General features: G+C 43.6%; 1 protein-coding gene across 1 annotated transcript; it reads right to left on the reverse strand.

Moving 5' to 3' along the window:
• Positions 1 to 6285: 6285 nt before the first annotated feature.
• eogt (EGF domain-specific O-linked N-acetylglucosamine (GlcNAc) transferase) lies at positions 6286 to 14850 on the reverse strand. The gene is made up of 16 exons (XM_084706237.1): positions 14536 to 14850; positions 13389 to 13632; positions 12929 to 13029; positions 12606 to 12714; positions 12261 to 12355; positions 12066 to 12170; positions 11581 to 11687; positions 11382 to 11485; positions 10610 to 10702; positions 10336 to 10407; positions 9658 to 9744; positions 8631 to 8699; positions 8351 to 8412; positions 7959 to 8078; positions 7431 to 7533; positions 6286 to 7188 (listed from the first exon to the last, which is right to left on the reverse strand). The coding sequence occupies exons 2-16, from the start codon at positions 13587 to 13589 to the stop codon at positions 7042 to 7044; spliced, it is 1575 nt and encodes a 524-aa protein (XP_084562363.1). The 5' UTR covers positions 13590 to 13632; positions 14536 to 14850; the 3' UTR covers positions 6286 to 7041.
• Positions 14851 to 15048: the final 198 nt, after the last annotated feature.

Raw genomic sequence — 15048 nt, forward strand, 5'->3', positions numbered from 1 at the left:
AACCATGTTGTCTAGCCCCAGTTCCACCAAGGCTGGCCTGTGAAAGCACAGATAGAGTGGTATTCTGGTGCTTCAGTTCAGCGACTCTGCTACATCAGCATGATTTGCCCAGAGCATGGAAAAATTCTGAGAGGATGAATGGCCATCAGGACCAATCTACCTTGCTGATGAAAGGCCCTCATCCCTCCATCGTTTCACTCCTCTCCTTCCCTGCTGAGAGAACTCTTCTGCTTCCCTCTTTCCTTAGTGGAGAAGCATCCATCACAGACAGGGCTCTGGTCGGTCCACTGGGGCCAGACAGAGCTGATCTCAGGTCTGCCTCACTGCTCTGAACACAGCCTAGATCCCTGTTTGTCATCTAGCCCATTACCAAGAAGTGGCCTTGCCATTTTGTTTTTCACTCTCACTCCAACATTCTCACTCCCTCTTTCACTCTCTCTCCCTCCCTCTCTTTGCCCTCGACCCTTCTCAGGTCTGCCTCCTTGCTCAGATATGTATTTGTGCCACGATCACAGACGCAGACAGCAAACTCCTCCCTCATTCACAGCCCGTCAGCCAGAGCAGCCGTCTCCAGGATGGGACAGAGGGTGTCGGGCCCCTGGAGGATAGACCCTATTTTCAGTGAGGGGAAGCCGAGGGTCTAAGAGGGGGTGGGTGGGCGTCGTGGTGGGGAGTGGGGAGATGAGATGGGACCACAGAGGCGCGATGGGATTGAGGACAAGACATCCATCGCAGGGAGGCAGTTCTCAGTATGAGGTTAAAAGATAATAATGACGGTGATTCATGCGTCTGTGTGTGTGTGTGTGTGTGTGTGTGTGTGTGTGTGTGTGTGTGTGCAGAGAATGGCTCGGTCAAATAGGCTACCAGGTTTAAGAGAGTAATCTCCGCAGGATTAAAGGAGCTGCTCCTCTGTTAATGTGACTGTCAATGAGAATTAAGTCCCCAAACCGCTCCTCGCACCACCGTGCTCACTCTCCCCTGTCATACTGATGACACAGGTTTCTCTGGACTATGACCGCACAGCAAAACAATGGCCAGATAATTACACTCATTCAGTGCTGTACAAATTGCAGAGCTGAAGAGGGGACAAGAGGAGGAATGAGAAAGGAGGGCTGGAGACAAGGATGACTAACAATTCTAACATGATAGGGGCTGGTCTCATTACTGCCCCCATTAACATGCACCAAGTCATTTTCCACATTGAGTGTGTGTAGGTGTGTGTGCGTGTGTGTGTGTGTGTTTAAAACAGTCACACAGTGAGGTAAAGGGAGACTGATAGATGGAGAGAATGGGTGTATGTGCGCGCTTGCGCGTGTGTGTCCGCGCATTTCCTGTAACTCCGTAGAAAGGTCCGTAGAAGCTATGTGTTTCTCCGGTACAGTCGCGCAGCGCTCCCTTCTTCCCGCCCGACCAGGATCCACTCCGAGCGATTAGAAGCTCGTGAAAAAGCGCCGGATCAGCGGATCAGCCTTCCAGACCACTCAATAGGTGCTAAGCAGCACAAAGAGCCACCGATCGCTTATTTAACCTCGCACAGAAAACTGCATCAATCTCAACTCTGCCTCTCATCCTCCTCCAATACTGCGAAAGCATTCTACAGACAGTGGGTTGGATTATAGTGAAGTTGCGTTCTTTATGGTTAAATTTCGGTATTAAGAGAATAATCTAGCGTCACTTTAATGTCAAAAGACCTGGATAAATTCCTTTTTTTTTTTTTACATAACCGTGCTTTCACAAGGGTGATCTTTGAATATATAGCCTAATAAGTCTTAAATTGTCCTAAACCAAGCGCAAGCATCAAAGTTTATTGTCTTGCAAGTACCTTAATGTTATTATAACTATAAGGCAAACACACAATCTTCTAAAAAACAAACCTTTTGACCTGAGTGTGATTCGTGTATCCATCATTCACTTTAGTCAGGGAAAAAATTGATATAAAACAGGGAGATCTATACAAAATGCAATGGACAGGAATTAAAACAATATCTTACCCAAGTCTATGACAGCAGAGGCATAATCAATAACTCAGGGATCATTTAGTGGTCCAAAAAGAACGTTTTGATATGCCTTACTTTTTCTTCACGCCACTGATTCCAGTTTCCGAGTGGAGGTCAATCCTTCAAGCTGCATGCCCATCTTCCGCGGAGCGCACACTCTTGCGGGGTGCGGGAGGGCTGATGCAGAGCCGGCGCTTTAAAGCCAAATAAGAGAAACACGTTTGGGTATCAACAAGATCCTTCTTCTCGTTATCTTACGGCGTCCCATTAGAGAGTATACCAAACGAAGACATTGGCATGGAGAAGATGTCATTCGCGCCTGACAGGAAAAAAGTCGTCAAAAGTGAATAAATCCATATAAGCGATCATACATTAATGTTTTCTCAGTGTTCCGCACAAGTTCATTGTACTATTGACAATATACCCAGCCGATGGCCGTCAGACAGCTGTTTTGGTCGCTGGAGAGATGAGAGTGATGTTGATGGTAGAATGATAGTTGCGCTCCCCGCGCTCCTCCCGAGCAGGGATCGATTTGACATGAGAAATGCGAGTCAGTCTTCTCCATTCTGAACACGTGCGCTGCGCCCGCCCCATTTGCCATATCTCAAGTACAGGCTCAGTGATGTCATAGTTTACAACTTGTGAGGGTTTACTGTAGTTAGACTAATTACGACAGACAAGTCTAGTAATAATATTAAAACTAGAGGATGACGCAAATAGCCTATGTAACATCCACTCATCTCCATGCAGGCAATATTATATTCGGAAGTTACTTTTAATGTTTCCTGACGGCTTGGAATGGCCTCAACCATAGTTCGACTCAACTCTACGTAGCCTAATAAGATAGCCCACTTCATTTTCGATCAGATTACAAATGTGTTGCCTATTGATATCGATTCTTGATTTTGAACTCAGCTGTAAGCGTGTAGATGTAAATCTAAACCCCCACAGTGATGTTAAACAGAATTTAATCACCTCCGCTTCGCCGATACGCTTCAAGGGATCGCCTATGAATGATCTGATGCATGGAATATTCCAGTGAGAGGTTTGGGATTGATTGCTTTGCGCTGTTGTAGTCATTAAGCTTTAGAAAAGTCGATCCTCGCTAACGACCTAAGGTAAGCAGGATCCAATACGTTCATATGCCATAGATTCAGGCGTCAAACTTCTTCTTCCTACTCACATTCAGGCCTGTAGTCCTAGGCCTGCATATTCCACTCAAGTACAGTCAGAATGGAATATGGCATAGTCCTGCATAGTTTGCAATGGTGGTGCTCAGGCTAGCCTATTATTCCATCGTATATCAACTAGTAACTTTCCAACATCAAGCACATTTCCCATAGTGCCCTAGACATTTATCTAATAAAATATTTAGAATAGGCTACCACAAACAATTCTGCTGGACTCCATGATTGTTAGGCAGCCAGCGGCCAAAAGGCTAATGGGTTGCAGTTGGAGGCCTCAGTTTTAAACACACACAATGTTTATATCCTCAGGCTTAGTGGATATGCCAGGTTGACATTCTCAAGCCCCACAAGGAAATATGTGAGATCGAGAAGGGATGAATTATTTGTTGATGACCTTCAATAAGCATTAGATTACCAACCAACTTGCAGTACACAGTCAAACACATGCACAGTAACTCATCAGAACTCTATTCACTACATGCACATAAGTAGTTGGTGAACTCCACAGACTGTCCAAATAATATGGTTGTGTTTCAGTCTTTACAACCTAAGAGCAACAGTAGAACTTTGCTGGAAACTTGCTTTGAGAAAATTGCTTCTGCACCACAGACAGCTACCGTGCAATCAGTAGATACAGCATGCTTATGTCTGTAATGGTGCTGGGCACAGAAAAATGAAAAGTCAAATGTTGTTCTGTTGTGAAATACTTATACGTGTCTCTCGAAAGCTTATGTTATTAAAGGGACACGTACCTGACAGCAATGCGATTATCAGATCAAATTCCAAGCTTAGAGTATGGAAAAGCTCCATAAGTTAACATATTAAAGATGCTACCATTTTGTACTATTTTAGCAACAGCACTAATCTCATCTGTGCTCCACTTAAACTATTCACTGTTTGAATTGAACCAAACCATACTAGAAAACACTTTACTAGGCATTACGGCATGAGGTTAAATTGTGTGAAATTCAATTTACTCTATTTGATTCTCCTTGGAGCATTAAGCGTCGTCAAATTATTTCCAGTCTCACCAGCAATTCCTTATAAACCCAGACAATTGGCAAATTTCATGATACACTTCAACTGACCATGTTCCACTTTTGACACCCAAATCTTTAAACCTAAATGGCATGTTAGAATTTTAAAGGAGAGTCCTAATACTGCTGAAAGGGTCAGATTTGAGTATAAAGAGTTTGGCTTCTCCTGTATCAGAGACTTAGGTTATAGGATCCCCTCTGGGACTATTTCTCCCCATAATCGTTGCCCCGGGGAGAAAAACATTATGGAAATATCTGGTCATAACTTGAGGAATATGTCTTCCCACTCAATCAATATTTCCACATTTATCCCCCTGAAAGAGAATGTTTTCCTGCCGGGTGGGAAGCCTGTATATGGCGGCGTAAGATGAGCGTAATGTAATTGATTTCTCTGTGTTCAGTGGTGAGAAATATTAGCTTTATAAGATAAATTAGATTAAGCCTGGTTGATACACAATATAATGGGCATGATGCATTAAGACAATGGGAAATTGACGAGGGATTAGGTGTGGTGGAAGTTAAATCAAATATTGGGCAACAGGACTAGTTTAAGTCCTATTAAAGCCTCATATAACCCTAATGCAACACAATCTATAGCAGCTCTAGCCTTCAGCATGCACTTCAGTTAGAGCAGGCCTTTTAAAAACTCAACTTGGGGGTATATCTCCCTGATGTTGATGTCTGAATCACTGCCTCAGATGTGGCTAATGACTTTTTACGCACAGCACACATCCGCCTGATTAAGCTTCAGGCTTACTTTGAAGGAGCACTCCCAGTGCCCTGCATTTCTACCTCATTTCTTTGCCCCATAAGGCCCGCCAGGCCGACACGGGGCGAGGTATTACAACACTGCTATGGAATGCACAGACTATTACTTCTAACATGACAAAATAAGGCCACCCAAGCAGCCCTCTTAGAGAGCACTGCGTGGGACACCTCGAGAAAATATCCCAAAACCGCTGTCATAAGCAGTAATGTGTGCGACGCATCGTTAACGAGTGGTGAGAGAGACTTCTATGCGCAGTAAGACCATAACTCACCCAGCACATGGACTAATTACACAGCAAGCGGACATTCACGCTGGGCGCTGACGGCCAATAACTACCGCTGGCTGTTCCAATGGAGTATTGCATCTCTCTCGTGCGCGCGCACACACACACACACACACACACACACTTGGCACGAAATAATATAGTCTATTTACTCACCTGGGGTTACCATAGTTTTACTGCAAGGATGAAACGTGGGTAATGCAGCTATGGGCATCGATTTAGACCCGCCATGAAGGTTAATAAGAGAAGAAATCTTGGTTTTGATCCCCCCGCGTGGATATTGTTCATTTCTTTAAGAGGTCAAAGGCAGAAACCTGAGCAGGGCCATAAATAGTGTCCATCCCAGACAGCCCCAGTGTCTGTCAATACGAGTAAATTCAGCCACAACATCCGCGGAGAGCAAGTCAGATATGTAGCCTTGTCATGGCTGATTAGCATGCAGTAATACAAAAGTTGGACTGTTTTTGATAGTCCTGAAATACACATCTATTTAATTGAAATTGTCTTAATCTCAGATGCGATAACTCTTACTACACTTGAATTAAAGATAGTGTGGACCATACCAAGCATCAACACGATATCAACAATAGATTAAACATGGAAGATACTTCTTTTAGTCTTTAACCGGCTGCCACAAGCAACTTTTCAAAGGAACGATAATGGTCTCATTGTTTTGACGTTTGAATCATGTGCGGTGTTGTACTGCCATCCAGTGGTTCCTTGTACACGTTGAAAGCGCAGGGTGTGGTGGTTTTGAGGTCATTCAGATTTATGGCGGTGACAGGGAAAATTGAACTAGTGCCCTTTTGTGGAAAGCTTCTCTACCTCAGGCCCAACCGCGCTAAAATAATGAAACGAACAGCAAACTTGTCTCGGAAATTGCCAAATATTTTCTAGATATACCCCATTTTCAACGTTCAAGGTCACACGTCAAAAAAGTATTAAATACATTGAAAATCAACTAATATTTGTATTCGAAGGTTTAGAAAATAACAGCAGAAGTGATACCAGCTTTTTAGAAAATATTTATTAAAAAATATTACGTTTTTTGAATATGAAATTACAAATCTTGTACATCCTTGACAGAAACGTCTGACTCAGTTGAACTGTATTACACTAATAAATAAAACATTGATACTCTTTAAAACACACACAGATCATTTTGGAATACTGTTGAAGTATAATATTAATTATTTTTCATATAATTTCTCTGCAAGAAAGTTAAGTTGTCTGGTTATATCACTGACATTACACCAGTTAATGAGGGGCTACTGTGGCTGAACAGTGGGCAAAAGGAACATTCTGTGTAACAAATGCCATCTTATATTCATTTACAGACCGACTGATGTGTCAGGGAAAATACTGACCAGTTTAAAACACGTAGTGTGTGACACACCTGCTTAGTGTGTGGAGTGCACACATGAAGACACATGCAGACACACTAAAATGCTATATATATAAAAATAAAAAAAATTCAAGGAGCAAAGGTTAGTCAGGTGGTATCATTGTCCTCCCTTCGATGCCTATCAGGCCCAGTATTAGCATGATTAACATAGTAACTGTATGACAGTGGTACAGGTAAGGCTCTGGCTGATAAGTCAACACACACACAAATACTTTTGATGAAGGTTTTGGAAAATGCTGTGTTTCCTTAAGTCTACCTCAACTTTGGAAACAAGCCAAAGTGTTTACAAACACTGTTTTCAGTAATGATGTTGGCAGAGGGTTAGTGGAAGCAGCCAGACATGAGTCCCACTGTGCTGCAGACCTACAGTTCTTCACGTCGAGGCCGCGACCGCCACCTGTGGTGCTGCGTGACATAGTCAGCTGCCTCCAGAACCAGACGCATGAACTCCTCCACGTTGAAGGAGTAGTTGGTGAACTTCGGATGGTCCCCCAGAGTGGGATGATGGCCCTGTGTTTGTCAGACACACAGACATCATGATTGATTGACAGGCAAATATATTTACAGAGACTGACCAGTTATTGTGGTTGCTCAGTGTGTATAAGTGTGTGTGTTAGTCAGACAGTAGTGATGAATGCTGCAGCTACAGGTGAGCCTCAGTAAAGCCTCTCCAGGGATCTGGGGTGGAGACCCAGAAGGTGTTGGAGGTTATAGCAGACGTTACAGCAGACAGCCGGTTGGAGTTTCCCCACCTTGTCCTGCGGGAGCACTTTGTCCCTTTTCTGCCAAGTCACGTATCGAATCCCCCGCAGCCGAGCCAAATCTCGATAGCAGCTCTCATCCTCACAATTAAATCTGTGGAGAACAGATGCAGACACTTCATCTTCTGCTTTCTCTACCTCTCTCACCTCTACACCCCCCTGAGCTCCCCGGCCTAAACCTCCCAGCTCTGCCCTGGATGGCGTGATGGATGTCTGGTTAATTGGGCTGTACTTCACCGTTATGCTGCATGACTAAGGGCTAACAGAGCACAGCATGCAGCCAGGTCTCGTGCTGCACACACAGACACACACACACACACACACACCTGTCCCAGTTTCCCCTCTATGTACAACCATCCTCAGTAGGCTGGGAGGTTTGACAGACAGGCAGCCAAGCAAAAAGATGGATGGAGACATTTACACTTAAATACGGAAAGGAGCAGACATTTACATGACACGGACAGATCAACAAACAGACAGACAGACAGTTCAAAACAGAACCCCAAAAAGTGTACTGACAGCTCGAAAATGACCGCCCAATCAGGGAGGAAGAGGAGATGTGTCAGCCCCGCCCCATGCATCCCAATGAAGATGTCAGAGTTGTGGGTGGTCCTGAGCTGCTCCAGGAATGGAAGGTCCCTTGAGACAGACAAAAACACACACCAGCATTACCAACACTGCGTTCTCACCAACGACATACAGCTCATCTCATACAGTACATCTACAATGTACAATCAACACCCTTTACTCTGTGTCAACATGTAGTCTTTGGTACTCGCCATGCACTGCATGGTAATATGGACTTGTCACTCAGTCCCTCTGCCTTGCCCTTCCTCCTGGCAGGACCTTACCTTTAATCCACTATTAATCCACTGGGCCTGTCAGAGGAATACAAACTCAGCCTCACTCACTTGTATTTGTAATCCAACACTTTGACCTCCAATAAAGGCACAGTCTTCAGGCCGTTTACGAGCTGCAGGGACACAGTGAGATGTTTTCTCTGATCAATGAAAGACCAAACAAACAGGGCTAGCGGCAGTATAAATCACAGGTCTTTTACTCTTGCAGTTTATAGCAAATACGATTTTAAATGGCCAGTTTAGAACGTAAGGCAGTAAATCAATGAGAGGAAGCAGAGAGGGAGGGATGAAGGGAGGATGGGCGAAAGAGAGTGGGCAGTGCTGGACTCACCTCCTGCAGGTTTAATATCCTACGGTACTCTGTGCTTCGTGCTAACAGGGTGACACGAACACGCCCCTCCTGGAAGCAGAAACACAAACACTGATCAATCAGTCTGGCCCAGGGTAACACAGATTCATCCACTCCAGGGATGAGTGAACAGCCATATTCACCATGCAGCAGGGGATAAAACAGTGCATTAAATACAGTACATTCACATTTTCTTTAATTGTATGTTCTAATGTAAAGTCATAAATGTGATGGTGAATGGAACATTCTCAGGAAAGATTCTTTTCAACCGGAAGGCACTTGTTTTAATGTGCATTAACGGGGCATTATAAGCCTCGACTACAAACAGAATGGTAGTCCATCTTATACACCATTGCCATCTAGTGGCTGAAAGCATCTCCACACCTGCAGCATAAGTACCTCCCTCTGAGACAGTGCTCTCAGCCAAGAGAGAACACCACAGCTAGCATTAAAACACCACATTCTAAAATCCGCCAACAACTCTGTAAAACCTTATCATAAAAATCTGCATGATTTGCTTTCAGTGTTTTTAAATGGGTGAATAAATAGGTAAACTAGTGTGGATGAGGAGGCCAAATATGACAAGGAGAGAACAAAGGAGAGAACAGAGAAGAGAACAGTGGAGAGAACAGCTCTATGTCTCCCTGTGTCGTTCATCAGCTGCAGGAAGCAGGGTCAGGCAAAACTGTCATCAAGCTCCCAGGAGCTACAGCTGCTATCTCACCACAGAGCTATTAGCATATTTTCTGAATCATTTGCGAATACTGAATAAGCTGTTGCACCACAACTGTAGCAGGTGGGGGTAAAGACAGTCAAATGTTTTCAGGTTGTGGTTAGAAAACCAGTTAATGGTATTTGATGAGGGATATATTCGAGAGGGGTTGTGTGTTTTGTCCATGTGTGAGTGGTAGAGGGTGAGTGAGTGAGTGAGTGAGTGAGTGAGTGAGTGAGTGAGTGAGTGAAGGAAGGAGTGGTAGAGTGACCTTAAATGCTATGCTGTATTTCCTACCTGGGATCGTTCCTGTGAAATGTTGAGTCGATGTAAGACATGCTGGGAGAAAGCCCTGAACATCCCTTCACTGTGGCACTCAGATATCTGTCATCAACACACCACAGAAATCCATCAGCCCTCTACCTCACGCATATTCCTAATGAGATACAAGTTTTCAAATGTCATACCCACACACTAAAAACTACATCAAACAAACCCATGCATAGCATTGCATGACTATATACTCTTATAGGCCCGAGCACAGCAGTCGTAAATATGAGCACATGAATATAAACATGATGTACGCAGCTGGGGCAATCGAAAGCATCGGATATGAGGCTAACATATCAATATTTCACACTTCAAGGCTGCCCTCTGCAAGGCTAACATATTTACATGATAAGATCTTTACACAAATCTCCTTGAAATTATCATTTAAATAACATAGGAGCTGGACACACTCAATAAATAACATAAATATTTGACCCAAATTGCATGACACGACCAAACAGGGTTTCCCTGCAAGAGGAAGGCTCTGGGAGGAAAAAAGACACACAAAAAGCTGACTTTATAAAAAATAAGAGAGCCTCAGACAGGCGGTGGCAGTCTGAGCTCTTCAAAGACATTCAAATCTCCTGAAAATGAAGAAATGCTATCATAGCATTTTCAATATACACCGAGATAGGGGATGCCTACCAGAGGTGTGTTGTAAAACAGGCCGTATCTCATTCTTGGGAGGAGCGAGAAGAAGGAGTCTTTGAAACACACCTGATAAAATATAAAATAGATTTTATTCAACAAAGCATAGCTCAGGTTTTTATGCAACACACATAGCTCCCACACAGACAGGCAGATATACACACACACAAACACACACACCCATACAGGTACTGTATGCACACTCACGTGTGCATAACCCCACCATTGCAAGCAAGCACTCTTGCTCAAACAAATGTACCAAGGAACTTACCCTTTTAGAGTCAAAAGTTTTCAAATGGATGATATCATAGTCAGAAAAGACCTTCCATGTTTCACTGAATAAATCGCCATATCCATAAAAACTCTGAAAAGGACAAGCATACACGAAGGACAATAGGGACAGTATGTAAGTTAATGAAGAGCTATCATGTGAGTCAGCACACAGTAAAAACAACAAACACATAATTCAACCTTCATCCTTGGGCCACTATACCAATTTCCGTCATAAGTCAGCAAAATATATTAAAATCGTTTTGTCATGCTTTCCCTTGAATTGGAGCTGTGGTTCAGTAGTGTCTGGAGGAAGTCTGTCTTATCTTGGTGTTCTCAGGGCCACCACATGTTTAATGGGCATGCCCAGACTTATCGTTTGTCAGATGATTCCATTCCTTCTCTGTTCTCTCTCTTTCTTTCTTTCCTTCCTCTCTTCCTTCACCTCCACAATTGTGATGGTGAGGAGGTGGGGGTGTTTGGTTGACAATAGACAGGATAAGGTTTCCCATAAATCATTCTGGTTTCCCACCTACGCTTCCCTTTGATCCACTCCTCAAGCATGTGACCTCCTTGGAAAGTGAGAAACACCAGTTCTGACTCACTAGAGTTACATTGTTTTCCTTCCACTTAAACACACCAAACAAGGTCCGTTAACACCACGGTGGGATATGAGCTACAGCAGATCGAGTGTGCTCTCAGACGATCACTGGGAAACAACTTTATAAAGAAAAGTGGTGTGATATGGAAGGTGGGCGACGAAGTGGACCCACCGTGTCCCACATGACGATGCTGACGTCTCGGCTGAAGGAGTTGTTGATGTGCTGAGAGATGTACAGGTTGACAAAGTCACAAAAGTGATGGTACATGTTCACACCTGAAATAAGAACACATTCAGGTAGTTGTCATACCAATCCCTCTCAGTAGTATCCGTGTGCAAGAGTGTCCTCTGCTGGAGATAAGATCTCTCACCTGCATCCAGCTTCATGAATATGGTGGGTTTCTCTATGATGACATCACAGTGCTCGTGCCCGGTGGGGTAGAAGTCTAACTCTGTGTACGTCTGCAGTTCAGCATACCTTGACCAGGATGAACGGTATTCAGCATCATTTCTACTATCTTTTGGGTTTTTGGTTGTTCACAATGTGTGCTTCTTGTTTTGGCTACCCGCAATGCTTTGGTTCTATCTTGTTGTTATTATCAGTGACCTATGCACTTTGTAAAGCTCTCTCTTGGAAGTCGCTTTGGATAAAAGTGCCTGCTAAATGAATAAATGTACATTTACTATCGACAAGTATCCAATATTACACATTTATCTATAGCAAAGGTTTGGTGACTATTTCTGTCAATGAGCCAGCGTGTTTGCTATAGTGAGAGAGAAGTCGACGTGCCAAATTGTACAAATGCACATTCTTCACATGCGTCAAAACGAGTGGTTCTTAGTCCTTCGTTCTCACCAGGACTGTAGGGGGCTCTTGTGGTCTCCCTCTGCAGACAGCGCTCTCTTGTTCAGTCTGCAGTGTCCTCCAATCTCTCCCTGTTGAAGGAAGTCCTCCTTATACCTGCACAGTAAACACTGGTGAGCCACTGGACAAGGTCAGTTTCTCAGCTCCCAGGCCCACACAACATCTAACCCAGTCAGAGGCACTGACCTCTCATGACCTCTCGGGGGGTTCCGTAGGTCCAGGTAGAGGTTGGTTGCCCGGCAGAACCGTGTGTGGCTGGAGCATTTCAGAGACGAGTCCTCCTAAAAGTACATCATTACCACTTCAACACTTCAAATTCAGCATTTTCAAAGCACTGAAATAGACAACCAAAATGAATGGCGGGTTTAGAGCTATCGTTACTCAACCACACCCCTCAAATGGGGCTGTGAGGTTACATTTGACAGATATTTAGGAGGTATGCTTTTTCTTTAGCTTATTCATATTGTTTATTTCTGTTGATTCCAGACCCCTGCGTCTAGCTGGACTGTGGAGACTAGAGGAGGGGCATACAGGACTGGAGGCCTTGCAGAGAGTCTTCATTTCACTGAGGCGCTCCTTGACGTAACCAAAGTCTGCCTGCGTCCAGAACACATCCTGGGCTGCCTCCACTGAGCTGACCCTGGTACAGAGAGATCCAGGACATCTTGGTTGGGTCAAATAAGAAGGGACATTATATTGTTTCAAGGAAAATAGCAAAATATTGAATGCCACAGCATTTTTCTATGACTATGAATCAGGGTTTAGAGGATGTGCTAGAGCCATAGTATGGGTTAAAGGTTAAAAGAAAAGAATAACGGTTTCTTTGTTTGCAAATGCAGTAGTGAACACAGTACCATGCAGGGTCCACCTTGGTGCATACAGGATAGCTAAAGCGGTTTTCTGGGGCACATTTCTTCTCATAGCCCCAACAAGCTGAAACATCCAGCAGAGCATCCTATTGTGAACAAAATACATAAAAAAGCAAATGAGCAAACCTGGAGGTGATACATCTTGCATATACCTCTGCAGATTAGACCATTCGATTCCTCCTTGACACAGCAAACAAACACTGCAAGCTGTCTTGACTCTTAAGCCTAAGCCCTGAGCTTTTCCCACTCTCAGACGGCAGGGTTTATCTTGCGTTTGGTTCAACTGAGTTGAATTGTCAAAAAAAGATCACGAACAGCCCATGTGGAAAAGCCTGTAAGAACTTGGCAACCGTGTGGAACACAATTTAACACATTAAATATAACACCATAACAAAGAGTTGTGTCTGTGATTAAAAATGGCAGGGTGTATTAATGTATATCTTACTTTAAAGGGGCAAAGTGGATCCTGACGACAGATCTTGGCCACTCTCTTGTTGCTGTACAGGAAGTAGGGTACATGCTCCGGTGGCAAGGAGAAGCTACTGTAGTTGAATGGTGGTTTGCGGCTAGTGTTCTCAGCCTCTTCTGCACTGACCACAGTGTAAGTACAGACCATGCCCAGTGCTACCAGCAGCAGCATAGTCATACACACGCAACCATAGGAGAGAGGCGTCCTTGCTTACAGTTCACTTCAGTCAGAGAGAGAGAGAGCGCGAGAGAGAGATGGAGACTGTAATCTTGGTTAGGGAGTAATGCCACGGTTTACATACATGTGGGTATTGGATTTGTGTGGGAACCAGCCCCAAAGGAGATCTCAATACCTAGCCTATAAGAGAGGTCCTGTTGCAGGAAATATTAGTGACCTTTTTCCTACCATTGTTTTGGGCAATCACGGCAGGAATAGGGGAAGTTGACATCGAAAACAAGTTTGGGTGCATGTGAACCATTACAGCTAGAGGTGAAATGCATGGGACTCATTCCCATGCTGTTCTGCGTGAGAACAGGAAACTTGTTTGTCAATAAAAAAATACTGACAACGAAACTTTTGGACTTATCGCAATGAGGCCTACTTAATACGTTTGACTGCTTGGGTACATTCCAACAGTCCATCGAATGGATTGCTTGGAACAATGTGCATGGTGCACAATTGAAGTAATTCAGTTCGATTTGACACTGCTATCGTGCCATCAAACTAGTACAATAAATTCGTTTTTCAAATTCCAACCAATCTCTTCACAATAACGCACCATTACTACGTTCGTAAAAGCAACAATTAGTAAAATATTGCAAAAATAACGGCCACACCAGGAATTGTTTAAAGCCTATATCCCCAGTTACAACCAACAACTCATTTTATTGTAGTGAACACTCAGTGAGTTGTTTCAATTTAACTGTCTAAAACCTACAGTAGCCTAAGAAGAATTATGTTGCATCGCTGAAAGGCAACATTCTTTGTAGCATATGTTGTAGGGAACGGACCTTATGTATTCCAAATGGCAAGAGGTAGGCTACCCTAAATCAGAAAAAATGCTTCAGGAATCAACACAACTAAAAAACAAATGCATACAACTGAAAAACGAATACACACTTACCTTCTTTCTCAAAGATGTTGATGAGGAAAGGCGCCATAACACCGGAAACCTCACACCGGCATGCAGTATATTCTTCGCCACAAGGTGGGGTTGTGTGGCAACTAAAGACCCCTGTGGCTGTGACACCTATGACTCAACCCCAAATATTAGCCTATGTCACTTTTGGACGACAAAACTCAACTTTGTGACCAATGCTTACAGATCCGATTTAATTTACTATCCTGGGTTCAGTACAATTGTAATGCTAAAATATTTCTTAGGAAAGGAACTTGCCCTGATATTATAGGCAAGGCATAGCACCCCTCTTGCGTGAAAAATTGAATTCAACCTATAGCTACTGTAGTATAACTGAGAAAATATGGCGAACTCTCTGTGGCCAGAGAGCACTTCCCATTTCAGTGTCTAATTCGAAAAAGTTGTACTCTGTATTCTGGGTAGTTCTTAATTTTTGAATGTTTTTAAATGACTTAAAAATGTACAATTAATGCCTGAGAAACATTGGTCCCGAGAAAA

This window comes from Hypomesus nipponensis, chromosome 9, assembly GCF_054491055.1.
Source record: "Hypomesus nipponensis isolate SF chromosome 9, ASM5449105v1, whole genome shotgun sequence".
Classification (NCBI taxonomy): domain Eukaryota; kingdom Metazoa; phylum Chordata; class Actinopteri; order Osmeriformes; family Osmeridae; genus Hypomesus; species Hypomesus nipponensis.